The following is a 12,220-nucleotide window of genomic DNA, read 5'->3' on the forward strand; positions in this document are numbered from 1 at the left end:
GTTCCATTGCCCAATATATAAGGCAGTCACCAATCAGATTATTGCAAAACCTGCTGCAGAGTGACCACAGTGCAGATGAGCAGCAATGCCGTATGCCCCGGCTGCAAGAAGAAGATAATGCAAACAATGCTGAAATCCCAGCACCGTTGGGCAGAAAGAAAAGTGTCTGAAGTGCCCCCAAGCCTTTGTTTTTGTTGGGATTTTTGCATTCTTAGATGGCAGATCTGTGGGTTTGGGGATGGCACAGGAGGAAGACAACTGCAAGGCTAAGGCAGGGAAGCTGATTGTTGCTAATGTAGGATAACGCAAAGTATTGCATACTTTGTAGGAGAGAAGGAGAGATCCTTATCAGTGCCAGCAACAAGTCTCAACACTTCACTGATTCAGCCTCACTTTCCTGGCTGGGGAAAAAAAAACTACGATGACCAAATGTTCTTTTTACCTCTGCTTATTTGCATTCAGATTCAGGGTTTGAGGGCCCTTCCAAGCCAACCATTCTGTGGTTCTATGGCAATTAGGTTTTCCTCCAGAAGGATTCTAGATCTTAAGTCAAAAGCAACAGCGACAGCTCAGAGCTCACTGCAAAGGGAAGAGTCTTTTATGCGACTCCTCGGGTCATCAGGGCTGGGCCACAGAGGTGGAATTTAATTTCTAATCTGGAGTTTTCAAGCCTTCGTTATCAGATATAGCTAAAGGGATCACAGGGAGGCTGGGCAGAAAAGCAGCTTTCCAAACAACACAAGATTAACCTTTGAATTAACATTGGGAATAGTGCTTCAAAGTGAATTGCAGATATTCCTCCTCTTTCTGACTCTTTCTCTGTAGCACCGTAGCAGAAGATGAACTTTTAAGAGCTGGTTATCGTTAAGCAAAGCAAGTGAAGAAGTGTCCTAGAGGACACCTCTATTGCTGTGAGACACCTCGTGTGTTCTATTCCAGAAACAGCTCACATATTTCATTGATCATTCCGATTTTCCAGTTATTTTGCATGCTGTTCCACATTGATCTAACATGGCTCTGCCCCCAGATATTCGGTCAGGCTGGACGGGACTCTGGTGGAGGAGCTGGACCAGATGGTCTTTAAAGATCCCTTCCAACTCCAATGATTCTATGATCAAAGACAGCAAGTGGGAAAGTAGAGGACCCAAATAGGAGTGAGGCTGCACCCTGTATAATTCCAGCTGGGTTCCTGCTTAGGTGGAACAGAGATGGAGATGCAGTGCTCTGCAGCACTGCAGAACCACACATGTACAGCTTTATTACAACTGAGCTAACGATGCTTCTGGGCAGGCTGCAGCAGAAGGGGCAGAGCAATGGAAACACGCCTGTGTTAACAGCTAATTATGAGCACCGAGGCCCAAAAAGGTCAAGACAGGAGGGTCAGAGCGTCTGCTGACATCTGGCAGTGGTTTGGGGAAGTCTGGTTCCTCCCCAGGTCCTTGTTGACTCAAACACACTGATTTGCTTGCTGCTAATCAGAGGAAGTGGTAACGAGGACTGACTAATCACTGAGCTGCACGCCCCGAGGACTCTTTCCATGTCAGCCTCTGCATCTTGCTGAGCAGCCAGACAACACTGCTTTACTGGGATTCCAGCAACCCCTCAGCATCCTTCGTGGTGTTTTGCATACAGTGAAAGCATTGCTGGATGCTCTAATTCCTGCAGATCTTACACCAAAGATCCTATGGAGCCCAGCCCCATTGCTCAAGTCCTCAGTGCTGCTGTGGCCCCGGCAAACTAAATTCATAGAGCTCTATTAGCACCTGCTGCACGCACGCCTCTGCTTCTCTGTGCAAACACGCATGAGTGCTGTTACTATACTGTTTCTCCAGATAGGGCTTAAAGGATCAGCATTTAATTGGAGCAGTAAGTTCAGGGTTTGAGACACGGTGCTTGCATTAGAGCCATTTGTCACAAAACTTGGAGGGAAGCATCAGCAGTCAGATGATCCATTGCACGCTCACCTCATTTAAATGCAATTCCATCTAGACAGAGCATTTGGCACAACGTTTAGGGAGATGACTTAACAAAAAGCTCTTCTGCAACCAGGTGTCTGATATATCCGTGTGTGAGCTGCCCAAGAAAGCCTGTAGCCATTAATTGCTAGGTGGCAATTAAGGTGTCAGCCAATGTTTAAAGCTCCCATTTGCCTTTTCTAGCCATTTTCAAGGCAGCACAGAAAATAAAAATAGAGCAAAGTGCTTTGCCTTCACTCTGCAGTCCAAGTGTGAATCCTTCAAAGCACGGCTGGGCAGGGAGAAGTGGATTTCTATGCAAACAACGTACAGAATGCCCTCCTTTAATCACTTGCTTTAGGCAAATAGGACAATTAAGTGAAGTTAACTGTATGGTTTTAAAGTCACCATTCAGTCCCTCAGCTGAGACAGATGGCTTTTTCTGATGTTGCTTCCTCTGTGGAAGGTTTGGCAATCCTTTCTGGGTTCAGTTCTCACCAACCCTCTGACGTGGGAGCAGGCAGGGCTTTCATTGCAGTGTTCTGCAGAAGAATGGCTCTTTTCCAGCCAGTTCGCCCCTCTTCCCTTTGGCAGAAGGGGTTTTCTTCCCTGGGCCCAGAAGCCAACTCATACCCAGCGCTGACCTCATGTCCCTACCAGGGGATATGTCAGATGTGCAGAAATGCTGAAAGCAAACCTGATGAAGATGTGTTCCTGTTCATTGCAGGGGATTTGGACTAGATGGCCTTGAAGAGCCCCCCTTCCAACCCAAAATGTTCCACAATTCTATGCCTGGGACAAGGCAGAGGCCTCACCACTGAGCTGATGCAGGGATGGACAGACAGCAGTGGGTGATACATTTACAGCCATTCATCCCATCATCCAGCAATCCCATAAAATGAAACCAGACTCTGCCCCAACTTTCAGCCCTCGTGACTGCACTCCTGTAACAGGGTCACTCCCAAATGACACAGAGCAAGCCACTAAATGTCAAATCCAGTGGATCCGATTCTGTTCCTCTTTACACCGTCGCAGCCCAACTATGACACACTTTAATTACTCACAATTAAATGTCAGATTACTCACCATTACTCACGGTGCTTTCTCTCCTTCCCTGGAATAAATCTGACATCTACTCTCCCCTTCACAACAAGCCTGGTCCTGCTGGTACCAACACGGAGAGCAGTGGGGCAATTGGAAGGTGCTGCAGTGGGAGATAGCTTGTGCTTAGTAAATGGCTTATCCAGCTATTTACCCAAGGAGGAATTGGGCTGATTTGGGGTAATTCTGTGTGGAGCCAGGAGTTGGACTCCATGTTTCTAACGGGCGGCCCTTTCCCATTTGGAATATTCCATGACTTTACAAAGAACAATACTGAATTACTCTTCAAAAGATGCACCCCTCTCATCTCCAAGGGCTTCCACTTATCACTGCTGGTGTTAGCCAAGCATCACAGCATTAGACTGATGAGAGAACTGGTAGCACAGCAGTGTTACCACATGAGGAGCACCACAGCCACCACAATGCTTCCAGTTCCAGCACAACAATAAGAGCATTCACGTGCTGGGAGGACAACACAGTCCTGCAGTGCAACCACCAGGGAGTCCTAAGGGGACACTGCAGCTTTAGCCATCATGAGCTGCTGCAAACCAGCTTTACCATCCCCTGTAATCCAAGTGCAACCTTAGAGTCCCCTCCTTGTGTCCTGCATGATGCACATCAACTCACTCGAGGCTGAATTTCATGGTATAATTGGAGTTGGGGTGAAAGGAACTCGGCATCTACAAGCAGTCAGTGAAAGACAAGTCCTAAAAATGCCATAGAACCAGCCCAGCAGGCTGCACTGAGGAGAGGATGCTCATCAGACACAGACACTACTCTGCAGCCACAGGATGCAAACATCATCCCTCATTGCCTTGGAGCAGTGAGAAGAACCTGACAGCACCACCTGAAGCCCTTCTATGTGGATTGAGGCTGCCCTGACAGTGAGGTGCTGCAAGACCAGCTGCATCCTATTACACCTGATGAAGCAGGTGGGAGAAGCCAAGGACCTGCTGCACTCGCTCACTAAAAAGCTGCAGCTAAAAGTGAGGCTTTATGTTTGCATGCTCTGCCTTCTCAGCTCTGCCTCCCTGTCCCATGGAGAGGCTCAGACTGTACCTGTATCCTGATGGGGAGCACCAGGCAGCCCCCCCCAATTCCTCCATCACATTCCCAGAGTGAAAGTTACCCACCGGGCTGCTTGCAAAGGGTAAAATAACAATGGAGATCACAGCTCCCCTTGCTGTTCGTTACCAGCTGTGCCCCGATGAGCTGCACCTGCCCCGGGGCTGCCCCATGCTATAAAGCTGTGCTCTGCGGACAGCAGCAGGTTTTGCACACATGGAGGACGTGTCGCCGCTGGAGCTGTACCTGGAGCGCTGCGATACGCAGGTAATTGGGGGGGAGGAAAAAAAAAGAGATCTGCGTTGGCCGGGAATCGAACCCGGGTCAACTGCTTGGAAGGCAGCTATGCTCACCACTATACCACCAACGCTGTGCTGATTAAGCTTTACTGCATGTGTTCAAATTACACAGCAGCAATTCCTGCCTTCCCTGCAATCCTTAAAGTTTTTTTCTTGGGTTTTTTGATGCTTCTTACCTTTTACATGCTTTATCTGTGTGGGGGATAGGAAGGTTTCTTTGGCCAAGAGCTACTGGGAGCACTGAGGAGCCCACAGCCTTCTCACACAAGGTTGATCTCATCTGCCTTGGAATAAATGTTGCTATACTTACACCTTTGCTATGGACCAGCCTACGTGCAAAGAGGCTCGATCTCCTCGTGCTGGCTGGTAAATGTGCATAAAAACCTTTCCCTCCCTGTTTAAAACAGCTCTCCTGGCTGCAGGTGGCTCCCTGCTGCTGCAGTAGCTGCAGCAATAACAGGGGAGAGGGCTGGACTTCCAGCTGAGTCCAGGTTAGAAACTAAGTCTTACCCAGACTGCTTAAATTCAGAGACCTGGTGGCACTCAGCAAAGCGCTCTGAATGTAGCCCTGTAAGGTGTACAACATGGGGAGGTGTAACTTGGGTTGTACAGATGAAATGGCGTTTTCTATTTCAGCCTCAGTGAGATACTTGATAGTAGCAGGTATTTCGGATACTATTAACAAAAAATGTCAGGTCTGATACTAAAAGCAGCTGGATTTGATTTACACATACCTGGGCTGCTCAAACAGGAGTAAAAGGGCTCTTTCACCTTCGTGCTACCTCAAACGTGATAATTCCACACAAGGTCAGTGTACAGTCTCCTGTCTGGAGCTGCTAGGAAATGTCCAAAGCTACGCAGCTGATGGGGCCTTCAGTGAAGTTAATTAACCTGGAGTCTATAGCAATAACCCCTGGCAGCCAGCCCAAGGCAAACATGGATTTGTGCCCCTTCCACAGCCTCTGAGCATCTGTCTGACACAAAGACCATCTTCCCCAGCATTTAACCCTATAAAAGCACTTCCCAGAACAGCTGCATGGAAGATTAGCTTTCTTTTTCTATCTGCTTTAAGCAGTTTGCTTTATTTCTTTCCGATTATATATTTTCCAGCTGATGCTTCCAATCCCATCAACCACACGTTAGCTTCTTTCTTTACGCTATGCCATGAACTGTTTGCTTTACGTCTGGTTTTTGACCATTATTTCTCATATCCTCTGATACCCTTTGCTGTGTGTGAATAGTCCTGTTGGCTTTTATTTGTAGACCTTCTGCACATTATGGCTCGTTATGACTTACATGCATTGTGACTTTCTTAGTCAAGTCCCATAGAGCTGAGTTTTAGCCTGTAGACAATTGCTGTAGAGCAGCTGCTTGGGCTGGTACAGGTCTTGCAGAGATGTTCCTTCCCTTATACCTAGGAAACAAATATATGAAAATACATATTCCAGAGTACATTGTTATTTCTAAGTAACTGTTTACAGCTCTAAAATACTTGTATTTGACTTGGGTACCTTACAATGTGCATCTGCCTTGTGAATTCTGAGTGCTCCCAGGTCCTGCTGGGCAATGAGGGGGCTGAGGTTTCCTTCAGCTGTGCTCCTCCATGATGATCTCAGCTGGGCCTCTGCATCTAGAAGCCAGGACTGCTTTTGAACCTGCTTAAGAGCTAGTCCTCCTCGTATCTATTTACTCTAAGAGCCCTCTGTGATGATGGCTCGCTCAGTTTCACAAGCTGGGAATGTTTTCTCCAGGCAGGCGTCCTGCAGGGTAACTGGGTGCAGAGCACACAGCTGCTAAGTGAGCTGCTGAAGGGCTGCACACATCAATCTGGAAACGCTTTTCCCTGCAGAGCTCGGGCAGTCGCTGCCAACTGAAGGGCCTCCGCCTTGCACGCAGTTTCCTGTTCTGATTTGTGCTTGGGTTTTCAAGCCCTTCAGGCTCTCGGTGCTAGAAATACCTAAATGAACGCAAAAGCCCCTTGTAGAGACAACCCGAGCTGCCACCTGCTGTGGTGGGTGAAGTCACCTTTTTGAAAGCAGCTTTCCTCTGCCTTCAGGCTTGTGCCCCAATGAATAAGGAAATAAATTCTTCCCTGAACTCTTTCCCTTCTCGATAACACAATGCCTCTNCTTTTTGAAAGCAGCTTTCCTCTGCCTTCAGGCTTGTGCCCCAATGAATAAGGAAATAAATTCTTCCCTGAACTCTTTCCCTTCTCGATAACACATTCCCTTTTTACGTGATGCTGATGAAGGAGGGCATTAGTATGCGAGCATTTGCCTGCAGATACGTGGTGTGCCCTAATCGCTTGATCTGAGGAAGGAAACTGGCTTTGGCTGCCTTGAATTAGTCTGGTAACCTCCAGCAGCCGAATGAATAGTGCTTAATTCGCTCACGAGTCTGCGAACTGCTGCCCTCTATTGCACAAATCCAACACAGCGCTGACACCGTCCCCTGGTAGCAGCAAAAGGGAAAGCACGGCAGAAAGTGCTGGTGGTCCTCCTTGGAAAGACTCGGGAGCTACTGTGTCAGCTCTGGGCAGGACTGCTAACAGTTGTTAACATCAAACCATTGATGATTTCATGTCTTAAGGCTCTTCTTTGCTATGATACTTGAGGGGGAAATGATGGAAAGCTCCTTACTGAACAAAGAGAGAACTTAACGTAGTCTCCCAGTTGAAGTCAGTGTTTTAATACAAGATCCTTATTGATGTTTCTTCCCAATTCAAGGATGACCCCTCAGCCAGTCCGCAGCTGTTTAACCCTATGAGCCCCTACGATGTGGACCTTCCAATTCAAGTAGCTGAAGATGCGTCATTTGGTTCTCAATTTAATCAGCCCAAAGAGCTTCCTGAAGACTTCTCCTCTGTGGACCTCAGCTTTCTTCCAGATATTACCCAAGATAACAGAGAACAAAATCCAGCTGAAGATGGTTGTGAAATGCAAGGAGGGCTCAATGGACCTGTGCAGAGTAATGAGGACAGTGGGATCTTCATGGAGGAAAGCGGCTCATCGTACCCAGATTCAATCCAGCCAAGCCCAGGAGGACCTGGTGCGTGTCCTCCCCTGACACCAATGACTCCAATGACCCCAATGACTCCTGAATCAGAGAGCTCTGGCATAGTTCCTCAGTTACAGTAAGTTGATGTTGCATTTATGGTACAAAAGGGGGGGGGGGGGGGGAATAGCTTAGTGCTGAAGTGGGGAAGAGGTGGGCAGTACATTAAATGATGGCAACTCTTAACAGGGCTTTGTGTTAGCTAATAATGTTGGGGTTTTGCTCTGTAACAGCTTATTTCTGCAATACGACGAGTCTTTCTCATTCTTCAGGAACATTGTGTCAACTGTGAACTTGGCTTGTAAGCTGGATCTGAAGAACATCGCTCTGCATGCCAGAAACGCGGAGTATAACCCAAAGGTAAACCCTGAGGGCTGAGCTTTATTCCTATTCCCTTCTCTCGGCACTGCTGGACTCCAACACAGAGATGCACCTTGAGCTTCATCCCTTTGCTAACAGCACTGCCTTGACCCACAGCCCACGCTGGGGAAAAGAAAGACATGTCCACAAACTATTTGCTAAAAGAAAGAGAATGACTTGGGTCAGAGTGGTGTTGTGCATCTCTATGGTGTAGAAATGGACTGGGAATAGGTAGAGTTCCTGTAGGTAACTCCAGATTCAACAAAATGTCCTAAATGCCCAATTCATGGGTGGAGGGAAAGTATAATAATGTCAGGGTGGTATGTAAATACTTCTGCAGTGTAACTGCATACAGTGCTGAGCTCTGTGGTAGTGATAATTGGAAGAATGAGCAGGCATGGTACTAAGAAAGGGTAGATGTGGCACTGAGGGACGTGGTGTGGTGGGCTGGGGTTGGACTTGGTGATCTTAGTGGTCTTTCTCCAACCTTTGTGGTTCTATGATTCTATCAGCTGGACTCTGAGGCTTTCCTTTGAATTTCTAGAGGTTTGCTGCTGTGATCATGAGGATCAGGGAACCACGAACAACGGCCCTTATCTTCAGCTCAGGAAAAATGGTCTGCACAGGAGCAAAAAGGTACTTTTGTCTCCTCTAAGGTCTTTCATCTTCACTTATACTTCCTCAGCACAGCCTTGTTTGAATTACATAACAAAGGGTTTGCAATCAACTGCAAGGAAAATGAAACACGAGTCTTGGAAGTGTATAGTTTTCTTCATGACGGGAGTTCTGTAATTACTGAACTGTGTGCTTTCTGCCCCTGAATGTAGACAGAGCTGAGTAGGTATTAGAAGAAAAGCTGCTAAAATGCCCAGGAGTTGTTAAGGGGTTATTTGCATTTCTCACTGACTTTAAAGTGAGTTGAGACGTAAGTTGTGTCTGTCAAGTTTCTTTGGTGTCTGCTCGCTAGTCAGCACATATGCATGGGGAGGAAATGGGGGCTGGAGAAAAGCAAGGATGGTTTCTGTACTCTGATGGTCCTGCTTTCAGGTTTAGCAGCTGCCTTAATATATTATTCTTTCATTAAGACTCTAAACTGCCAATGAATGAGAAGATGCGTTGACTCATAGTTCAGGAAACCTCTTCTCCAACCCCCACCACATTGATATGTGCGGTCTCCCTCCTGGATCAGTCCTAATTGAAGGGATGAGTTAATGCTGCAAGGCATCACTTAAACAGTGGAAATCCTCGGTGATGTAATGCTCTCATAGAAACCATAGGAAAATGAGCTCCAAAGCACGCTGTTCTTTATAGCTCACTGGGGTGGTTCTGGGGATGAGTGCTTACTATTTTGAGCAGCAGTGCTGAGGAGTGTGGTGGCTCTACACTCTATTCCAGCTTCAGAGCAGACAAAAGCCCTCAAGGCTGCTTCCCATTTCTGCTCTTCCCTCAGTGAAGAGCAGTCACGGCTCGCAGCAAGGAAGTATGCACGTGTGGTGCAGAAGCTGGGCTTCCCTGCCAAGTTCCTGGACTTCAAGATCCAGAACATGGTGGGGAGCTGTGACGTGAGGTTCCCCATCCGACTGGAAGGGCTGGTTCTCACCCACCAGCAGTTCAGCAGGTACGTGGGAGAGAGGGTTATATGGCCCCATGGAGCTTGGAACGTTCTTTGTAAGCTGTAAAGAGGCTCAAATTCTGAAGCCTGGCAATTTGACGTAATAATTAACAGAGTACTGAATATCAAGCATACCTTTGGCTCGCCAGGGCTGGTTCAGCAGGCGAGAATTGGCTGTAGATGCCATGTGTTACAGTATGGATAACAAGGCATGATTTCTGTGCTAACTCCTGTTCTCAATGGGGCTCAGGCCAAATTGAAAGAATAAACAGCCCTTGGCTTAATTGCAGCAATGACTCAGTTGCTGGCAGTAAAGCCTACAGCAGTACAATAGCAATGGGCCCATCTTGAACTTCTCTCCCTGTGCTGTTTGCTGCTTTCTCCTTGTAGAATGCTCTAAGAGCAGCTAATGACCAGAATTTTATGTCTCCTATTATTGCCAAGTCCAATGCTAAAGCTTAGTAGGAGACTGCAGGCCACGTACAACAGGAGCAAATAAACTTGATCAAGTAATTCAGGTTTAATCAAGGCAACTCTCAAGCTACTTGAACCTATGGAAAATGGGATTCTAAAGTCTTTAACAGCAAGCACAGGGCACTCGAGCAGTTCCACTGGGGTTTACCACGTCTCTGTTCAAGATATCCAGACTATGACCTGCCTTTTTCTGGGTAGCCAGCTATAATCTGGGGGCTTATCTTCCTGCTGATATAGTTATAGAGCATTTCATCTTGTAACACTAAAACAGCACTTGCATTTCACTAACTCTGCCTGCTTGCTTTCAAACAGCTACGAGCCTGAACTATTTCCTGGCCTCATTTATAGGATGGTCAAACCAAGGATAGTGTTGCTTATCTTTGTGTCTGGGAAAGTTGTTCTGACTGGTAAGTGATCTCCTCTCACATTATCTCTTATTGAGAGCTATTGCATCTTCCGAGGGAGTGTTTAAATTGGGCGTACTGAAGTAATATCTTGCTGCAGTGAAGACACTTAGTGGTCTTTTTGTTGCTTACTGCTGCTTATCTGTGTTTTCTGCAGATAACAATATTGCTGTTATTGCACTAGAACGTCATATTGCTTCGTGTAGTGTCTCAGATTTCCATGTCATTAAACTTGAGTATCTCTATTCAAAGCACAGCGCCTTGTGTCAGTGCATTGAATCCCAACAGGAGCCCGCTGTGCCATTACTACTCATGGTTGTTTAAATATGAGTATCACAAGAAGCAATTTAGAATTGGACAGGAAGCGAACTTCTTAAAACACTTTGCTGACAACGTGTACTTAGGATTATTAGAGGAAAGGGTGGAGAAGAAAGAGCCCGTTCCAGAGGGTTTGCCAAACTCATGGCCTAACAAAGCGTATAGAACAAAAAGATCTTGGAGCTGGAGGAGCAGAGCTCTCTAACAGCGGATAAATTTCCACTATGGGGTTAAATTGCTCCATTTCTCAGTTGTTTTGCCTCTTATCAAGAGGCAGAGCTGTTATGGTTAAGCAGGTAAAACCACGCTTCTTTACAATTGCATTACTTCAAAGCCAATATGTGACGCTTCCAGGAAGAACCTTAAGCCTCAGCTTAACCAAAACTAGCCCAGTCTTAAAGCCAAGCAAGCTAGAAACTGTTGTTTGTGAGGTGGAAGAAGTAACAGGGTGGAAATCCTTCCTTCAGTTCTATCAAATGTTAGTTTAAATTTGCTTGTAAACTCTTATTTCTTCACGGTTTGCATCTCATCATTAGGTTTGAAGTACATTCAGTTATTCTCAGTGCTCTGATTCTTACCTATTTTTTTCCCCTCCATGTGTCTTTACAGGAGCAAAAGAGCGTTCTGAAATCTATGAGGCATTTGAGAACATCTACCCCATCCTCAGAGGCTTCAAGAAAGCATCCTAACACCACCTGTAAAGTACGTTGGAATAATGTATGGGTCTGTATTGCTAGGCGTGGAAGAGAAGCCAAGGCTATTCCTGGACTCAAATGTATAGATGTGGACAATGAAAATGATGTTACTGTGAATGCTATAAATGCTGCTCCTGCCTACACCTTGCGATATGTTTTTTTGCTTGCAGATTTGCTGTCCAGAATTCACTTCAGTTCTGACAGCTTCTGTCAAGCAGAGAAACTAACCAAACTAATGTGCTTTTAATAGTATGCATCATAAGGCTGCATTGAGTTTGTAATGGAAAACTTCTGGCTTTTTCCTTTTGAACAGGGGAATTGATACCACGCTTCAAATTAGCATCAAGATCCTCAGCTTGAAGTACCAGCAGCTCAGCTCCTGCAATGTTGTATTTTCACATTCACTCATTCAAACTCAAAATACAGATTTTTTTTCCCTATCTACAGCTTACAAAGTTCAGCATGGTTTTATTTCAGTGCTTTGAAGGCAGTGACTGCAGAGGATGCCTGACTCCCTCTGATCACACAGGTTGGATCAACTGTTATGTAATTGTGCTGGTGTTACCTTAGCACAGAAGGTATTTGAGGGCAGAAATATGTGTCCAGAAAGGGGCTAACTGAGCAAATTAAGCTGTCATGTCATGGCACCTGCTTGTCTTATTGAAGTCTGATCAGATGATGATGGATGAGGAACAGCCTTTAAAGTGAGCTCGAGGAAAACACACAAAGTCCTGGATGTTCAGGGCTTAATTACCTGAGTTATTTAACTAGATAATGGCACTGCATGAAAGCATTTGGTGACTGTTGCTCTTCCATTTTCCTCATGTCAAGGCCTTCTTTGCTAGAAGAACAGGTGACTCGAGCAGGAAGAGTGTAGAGATGT

The 12,220-nt window shown here is 46.2% G+C and overlaps 1 protein-coding gene, 1 long non-coding RNA gene and 1 other non-coding gene across 4 annotated transcripts; 1 reads left to right on the forward strand and 2 right to left on the reverse strand.

The window, feature by feature from the left end:
- Nucleotides 1-2,072: 2,072 nt before the first annotated feature.
- LOC107315450 lies at nucleotides 2,073-6,542 on the reverse strand. Its single transcript, XR_004307513.1, has 3 exons — nucleotides 5,932-6,542; nucleotides 5,717-5,834; nucleotides 2,073-3,159 (listed from the first exon to the last, which is right to left on the reverse strand). It is a non-coding gene; the product is annotated as an uncharacterized LOC107315450 (long non-coding RNA).
- Nucleotides 4,126-11,774, forward strand: TBPL2 (TATA-box binding protein like 2). Of its 2 annotated transcripts, XM_015865852.2 has the most exons (8): nucleotides 4,126-4,388; nucleotides 7,147-7,553; nucleotides 7,747-7,834; nucleotides 8,379-8,470; nucleotides 9,285-9,452; nucleotides 10,233-10,327; nucleotides 11,252-11,344; nucleotides 11,651-11,774. In XM_015865852.2, exons 1-7 carry the CDS (start codon nucleotides 4,338-4,340, stop codon nucleotides 11,329-11,331), a joined length of 981 nt encoding a protein of 326 aa, XP_015721338.1. In that variant the 5' UTR covers nucleotides 4,126-4,337; the 3' UTR covers nucleotides 11,332-11,344; nucleotides 11,651-11,774. The 2 variants fall into 2 exon arrangements, with proteins under 2 accessions (XP_015721338.1, XP_015721339.1); XM_015865853.2 differs by lacking the exon at nucleotides 9,285-9,452.
- Nucleotides 4,420-4,491, reverse strand: TRNAG-UCC. The gene has a single exon. It is a non-coding gene; the product is annotated as a tRNA-Gly (tRNA).
- Nucleotides 11,775-12,220: the final 446 nt, after the last annotated feature.

Source organism: Coturnix japonica, chromosome 5 (genome assembly GCF_001577835.2).
Source record: "Coturnix japonica isolate 7356 chromosome 5, Coturnix japonica 2.1, whole genome shotgun sequence".
NCBI classification, from domain to species: domain Eukaryota; kingdom Metazoa; phylum Chordata; class Aves; order Galliformes; family Phasianidae; genus Coturnix; species Coturnix japonica.